The sequence below is a fragment of the Chlorocebus sabaeus genome, chromosome 2 (assembly GCF_047675955.1).
Source record: "Chlorocebus sabaeus isolate Y175 chromosome 2, mChlSab1.0.hap1, whole genome shotgun sequence".
Lineage (NCBI taxonomy): Eukaryota > Metazoa > Chordata > Mammalia > Primates > Cercopithecidae > Chlorocebus > Chlorocebus sabaeus.
Window position 1 is genome coordinate 627,501 of NC_132905.1, and position 6,882 is coordinate 634,382.

General features: G+C 60.1%; 1 protein-coding gene across 1 annotated transcript in view; it reads left to right on the forward strand.

The window, feature by feature from the left end:
• Window positions 1–4,553, forward strand: part of EEF1A2 (eukaryotic translation elongation factor 1 alpha 2) — a 12,575-nt gene extending 8,022 nt beyond the window's left edge. Inside the window, exons 6-8 of the mRNA XM_008010947.3 lie at window positions 1,829–2,085; window positions 3,400–3,634; window positions 4,142–4,553. Coding sequence (XP_008009138.1) covers window positions 1,829–2,085; window positions 3,400–3,634; window positions 4,142–4,269 — 620 coding nt within the window. The 3' untranslated portion in view covers window positions 4,270–4,553. The remainder of the gene's footprint in view (window positions 1–1,828; window positions 2,086–3,399; window positions 3,635–4,141) is intronic.
• Window positions 4,554–6,882: the final 2,329 nt, after the last annotated feature.

Below are 6,882 nucleotides of genomic sequence, written 5' to 3' on the forward strand. Positions count from 1 at the left end.
ACCTATCCATCCATCTACCTCTCCATCTATCCATCCATCCATCCATCTCCCCACCCAGTCATCCTTCTCTCTATCATCCATGCATCCATCCGTCCATCTCTCCATCCATCTATCCATCTATCTCTCCATCCATCCATCCATCCACCCACCCACCCACCTCCCTACCATCCATCCTCTCCATCCATCCGTCCATCCTCCACCTCCCCACCCATCCATTCCTCCCCATCCATCCATCCATCTCCCTACCCATTCATCCTTCTGTCCATCCATCCATCCACCTATCCATCCATCCACCTCCCCATCCATCCATCTATCCATCCATCCATCTCCCCATCTACCCATCCACTTTCCATCCATCCATCTCCCTATGCAGTCATCCTCTCCATCGTCCATGCATTCATCCATCCATCTCATCCATCCATCTCATCCATCCATCCACCTCTCCTTCCATCTATCCACCTCCCCACCTCTCCACCCATCCTTCTGTCCATCCACCCATCCATCCATCCCTCCCTCCCCATCCATCCATCCATCTCCCTACCCATTCATCCTTCTGTCCATCTCCTCATCCACCTATCCATCCACCCACCTCCCCATCCATCCATCTATTCATCCATCCATCTCCCCATCCACCCATCCACCTCTCCATCCATCAATCCATCCATCTCCCTACCCAGTCATCCTTCTCTCCATCATCCATGCATTCATCCATTCATCTCATCCATCCATCCATCTCTCCATCCATCCATCCACCCACGTCCCCATCCATCCATCCACCCATCCATCCACCAACCCACTTCTCCACCCATCCATCCACCCACCTCCCCACCATCCATCCATCCATCCATCCACCCATCCATCCTTCCACCTCCCCATCCATCTACCCATCCATCCTTCAACCTCCCCATCCATCCATCCATCCATCCATCCATCTCCCCACCCATCCTTCTATCCATCCACCTCCCCATCCATCCATCTTCCCAAGACAAGAAACCATAAACAAATCTGAGACCCCAGAGAAGGGGCACTGATAGGAGACCCCCAGCCAGGGGGCTGCAGCCAAAGATGTTGCAGGCATCTCTGTGTGCACAGTGGGGGCCTCATGCTCACCCCAGCACAGAGCACAGCCCGCAGGCTCAGTGAAGTCTGCTGGAGGCACAATGGGCCTCCGTCACAGCCCTGGGAGGTGAGGGTGGAGACCTAGTAGCTTGGGGGAGACAAGACCCCCTTGTGGCAGCTGCACAATTGGTGTAAGCAGATCCATGAGAAATGTGGATCATTTCTCAGGATCCCCTGTGCCTGTGCTGCATCTGGCTGAGAGGCCCCTTTAATGATAGAGACCTGCAGCCTCCAAGAGGGGCCCAGAGAGCCCGCAGGGAGCAGGGCTACCAGGCCCCAGGCAGGAGCAGTCCAGTGGTCTGGCCCACACTCACAGGGAGGAGTCCTCAGACAAAGGAGGAGTCCCATAGTGCCCTCTTCGAGGGAAAGTGCTCCCCGGGGGCATGGATGGGACCCCAGGTTCAGACAGCCCCTCTCTGCCCATCCTCCCCCTTCTCTGCCCCTGTGGCTTTTCCTTGGGTTCCTGGGAGCTCTGCTGTTCAGCCTCTTATGTCCCCAGCTGGGTGGGGTGGCCCTCACTTGCCTTGGAATCTCTGGGTCTGCCTTGTCCCTGGCCTCCCCCTGCACTCCGCCCGTGTGGCCCCAACCCCCAGGCCTGTTGGGGGGATCCAGTCCCAGGCTTTGTTGGTTTCCAGGCTCTGTCCCCAAATATCCTGCCCCAGCATCCTCTCGGGCCCTGCCTTCCCCTCACACCCCGTCTCCTCTGCAGGCATTGGCACGGTGCCCGTGGGCCGAGTGGAGACAGGCATCCTGCGGCCAGGCATGGTGGTGACCTTTGCACCGGTGAACATCACCACTGAGGTGAAGTCGGTGGAGATGCACCACGAGGCTCTGAGCGAAGCTCTGCCCGGCGACAACGTTGGCTTCAACGTGAAGAACGTGTCGGTGAAGGACATCCGGCGGGGCAACGTGTGTGGGGACAGCAAGTCTGACCCGCCGCAGGAGGCCGCTCAGTTCACCTCCCAGGTTGGGGGCCGCGCTGGGTCCAGGGGGCTGGCGCCTGCTGGGCAGCAGCAGGACTGTCCTGGGTGAGGCTGCTGTTGGCAGGTCACCTGGTGTGGGGAGAAAACAGACCCTCAGGCCGGGCGCAGTGGCTGATGCCTGTAATCCCAGCACTTTGGGAGGCCGAGGTGGGTGAATCATGAGGTCAAGAGATCAAGACCATCCTGGTCAACATGGTGAAACACCATCACTACTAAAAATACAAAAATTAGCCGGGTGTGGTGGCAGGTGCCTGTAGTCGCAGCTCTCAGGAAGCTGAGGCAGGATAATCGCTTGAACCTGGGAGGTGGAGGTTACAGTGAGCCGAGATGGCGCCACTGCACTCCAGACTGGGCGACAGAGCGAGACTCCATCTCAAAAGAGAAAAAAAAAAAGAGAAAAGACCCCCATTCCACCGAGAGGCCCACTGAGCATTTAGTGGGGGAATAAATCCGTTCTGGGAGGGGTGCAGGCCCTATGGCTCCCCAGCCTCTGTGCAATCCCAGGTCTGCTGTCCATGCCACACCGCTGGGCTGCCCAGCCTTTAAGGTCCTACATTCGTCCTGGAAAAATACTTTTGTTAACTTACTGCCTGAGACATCTCTGTCATACTTTTATTCTCTACAGTTTTCATTGCCTCCTCTTTGCTGCCCTCTTCATATTATTATTATCATTATTTTTTTGAGATGGAGTCTCGCTCTGTTGCCCAGGCTGGAGTGCAGTGGCATGATCTCGGCTCACTGCAAGCTCCGCCTCCCGGGTTTAAGTGATTCTCCTGCCTCAGCCTCCCCAGTAGGTAGGATTACAGGAATGCGCTACCACACCCAGCTAATTTTTGTATTATTAGTAGAGACAGAGTTTCGCCATGTTGGCCAGGCTGGTCTTGAACTCCTGACCTCAAGTGATCTGCCCACCTTGGCCTCCCAAAGTGCTGGGATTACAGTAGGCGTGAACCCCTGTGCCCAGTCTCTTCATATGATTTTTAAAAGTGGCTTTATTGAGATACAACTGAAATACAGGAATTGAGGTCCAGTTTTATCACCCCCTGCCTTAGTTCCAGCTGGGGTTGGCCGTGTAGGTGCTGCCCCTGCCCCTTCGAAACAATGGATTTCAGTTGTTTATCTTCTGCTTAATGAGGATGTTGAGGTTCAGGTCTGGGGGCTGGGTCCTCCAGTCAGCACTCCGGGCTGAGGAACCCATGGAGGGGGGCCCCATGACTGGGCCTCCCAGCCCTGCTCTGGCTCCCTCCTGGTGCCCACCGTGGATGTGCCTTATGGCCGCCTGTGGCTTCGCTCCCAGGTCATCATCCTGAACCACCCAGGGCAGATCAGCGCCGGCTACTCCCCGGTCATCGACTGCCACACGGCCCACATCGCCTGCAAGTTTGCGGAGCTGAAGGAGAAGATTGACCGGCGCTCTGGCAAGAAACTGGAGGACAACCCCAAGTCCCTGAAGTCTGGAGACGCGGCCATTGTGGAGATGGTGCCAGGAAAGCCCATGTGTGTGGAGAGCTTCTCCCAGTACCCGCCTCTCGGTGAGCCGGGGTGGTACAGGGAGGTGCAGTCCCTGGGCAGTGGCTGATCCCGGCTGAGGGCAGAGGACTGCGGGGATGGGGTGCTGGGTGACAGCAGTGGGCCCCTGTCCTGCGGAGTTTGGCCCAGAGCATGGCAGGAGACCCACGGCCTCCGTGTCACTGAGTGCAGGTGACCCTACCTGGAGGACCTGGGGTGGGTCCTGTGTGCAGACGAGGCCCCAAAAGTGAGGAAGGCCCCGCGAGTGAGGAAGGCCCACAGTCATCCAGTGGCAGCGTTCGGGCTGCCCCTGCCCCGTGGCCGCCCCGCAGGCCGTGGAGCAGCCACCCAGGCAGGGCTCTGGCGAGGCCCGCCGTCCTCACAAGGGCGCGCTCTGCGCTAAGGGTGTTCCGAGGACGTTCCCGACCCGGCTTCGTTCTGTGGTTGCGCCGCCCCCGCCCTGCGAGAGCCCTTGGGGGGACGGTGGGACGAGTCCTCCGGCCCCGCTCACGCGCCGCCCCCGCCCCCAGGCCGTTTCGCCGTGCGCGACATGAGGCAGACGGTGGCCGTGGGCGTCATCAAGAACGTGGAGAAGAAGAGCGGCGGCGCCGGCAAGGTCACCAAGTCCGCGCAGAAGGCGCAGAAGGCGGGCAAGTGAAGCGCGGGCGCCCGCGGCGCGACCCTCCCCGGCGGCGCCGCGCCCCGAACCCCGGCCCGGCCCCCGCCCCGCCCCCGCCCCGCGCGCCGCCCCGGCGCCCCGCACCCCCGCCAGGCGCATGTCTGCACCTCCGCTTGCCAGAGGCCCTCGGTCAGCGACTGGATGCTCGCCATCAAGGTCCAGTGGAAGTTCTTCAAGAGGAAAGGCGCCCCCGCCCCAGGCTTCCGCGCCCAGCGCTCGCCACGCTCAGTGCCCGTTTTACCAATAAACTGAGCGACCCCGGAGCCGTGTGCGCCTCCTGCTGGGGGGGTCCTGCTGGGGGGTGGGCCCCGCCCGCGCTCCCCGGAGCCCCTCCCCGCCCGGGTGGCCAGCCCAGCATCTACTCCCTGCCTGGGGACCCCAGGGTGAGCGCTGAGCGCTGGGTGAGGAGTGCCTGGTGTCCCCCAGGCCGTGGCCCAGCACCAAGCTGGCCTGGGTGGCTGTGAGGGGCTTCGCCATGGCTACCCAGCGCAGAGAATGGCCCCTTCAGATCCATAGAACGGGGCTGCGGGTTTTGGGATCTCTGGGGGCCACATGAGAGTTGAGGGCTTCTCCACCCAGGGTGACTGTCACACTCATTCTTCCCGGGCACCGCACTTCTGGTCTCACTCTCCTAAGCTGGTCACCTGTGGCCGGAGTCCGTACCTGTCCATCCTGCTCCTGGGTCCAAGCATTCTGTACATGGTTATAGGAACTCCAGCCCCTGAAACCGAAAGACTGGTGACTTCAGTCGAGGGCTGGGGGCTTTGGGTCTTCCCTGGGGTCCCTGGTCTCTCTGGGCTAGAACCTGCCCCGACCTTGGCTGGCCAGGGTGGAGGGGTGGGGAGAGGGGAGGGCAGCTCCTTTCCACCCCTCCCTGCTCCAGGAAAGTGGCCCCGGCCCACAGCCAGTCATGCTGCAGCAGGTGAGGGTGGGGTGGAGGGTGGGCAGGTTCCCTGAGGATGCAGGTGAAGTCGGGTTGGAGGGTAAGCAGGTTCCCTGAAGATGCAGAGGAGGGTCAGGTGGGCAGTGGGCAGGTTCCCTGAGGATGCAGGTGAGGTCAGGATGGAGGGTGGGCAGGCTCCCTGGCCCTGTACACAGCACTGAGGTGGGCCTCTCTGTCACCCACCCCCAGCTCCCCGCCTGCAGCTGGGTACCTGACTGGGAGGGTTCTCCTGCAGAGCAGGCGGGCTGACCACAAGGCCCCATAGTGCGTTAGTCTCTTAGGGATGCCGTGACCAATGACTGCAAATGGCGAGGCCTCCTGGGGCCAAAACCAGCCTCACTGCTGAAATCAAGGTGTCAACGGGGCTCTGCTCCTCTGGAGGCCCCAGGAGAATTAGTTCCCTGCTTCACCCCTTGCCGTGGCGGCCGACAGTCTGTGGCTTGTGGCTACATCAGTCCAGTCTCTGCCTCTGTCGTCACACTACTTTCTCCTCCTCTGTGTCAAATCCCTTTCTCACGAGCATGCGAGTGATTGCATTTAGGGACCACCTGGGATAATCCGGGATTACCCCCATCTCAACATCCTTAACCAAATCTGCAAAATCCTTTCCTGCCACATGGAGTCAGCCGCAGATTCCAGGGTTGAGGGCCTGATATCCTTGGGGCATGTTAGACCCACTGGGCTGGGTGAGGACTGAAACGAGGCCAGCCCAGCGGACAGGCAGTGGTGACAGGGGCACTGTCTGGGGGCGCCCTTGGAGGGCCTGCTCATATCTCTCTCCAGTCCCAAAGTGGGGTGGCCTCAAACCCACACGAAAGGGAGGTGGAATGGGAGGAAGAGTGGAGCAATCAGGCAGGGATGTGGTTGGGAGCCTGGGCCCCCAGGTGGGGAGGATTTGAACCCACGAACATCAGAGCCACGAGGCCTCTAAGGAGGAGATACAGGACCCAGTCACATCGGGACTTTGGATACATACCAATAATTGTTTAGTGTAAAATATTTGGGGCATATTTACACAGAAATGGTACTCCTTATTTATCTGAAATTCTGATCTGACTGGGTGTCCTGTGTTTTACCTGGTGGCCCTGCCCAAGGACACAGGTGTTCCTGATGGACCCCAGCCCATCCTGGGCCTCTGTGGGGCCACCACTGATGGGAGGGGCCGAGGGGGACCCTGCAGGGCCTGTCTGGAAGGAAGTTGTCCTTTCACATGTGACCTGGCTAGAATTGGGGCCAAATGGGAGAAATTTGCCAGCCTGAGATGGGACAAAAGTGGAAAACAGCCCCCAGCTGCAGTTGCAGAAAGTCCCCTTGGGTGGTCCTTGAGATGCTCAGGGGTCCCCTCACCCCCATTTCCCAGTTGCAGTTGCAACCTCTGGATGACTCTGGCAGCCTTGGTCACCCAGGCACTGCTGGTGGGGGGCAAGCCCAGCCTGCCTGCCGCGGTCTGTGCTGGGGCCACAGTGCCCCCCTCCAGGTGCGTGTGTTTCTGGGGTGGAGAGGAGCACAGGGAGGGCAGAGAGATGGGAGCACTCCCTGTTCCCACTGGGGTCCTCAGCAGATGAGAGTCCTGGCCGTAGTAGCCTGGAGGGTGGGTCTCCAGGGAGGGTCTCTGACCTCAGCTCCCCTTCTGGGGTAATGAAGGCAGG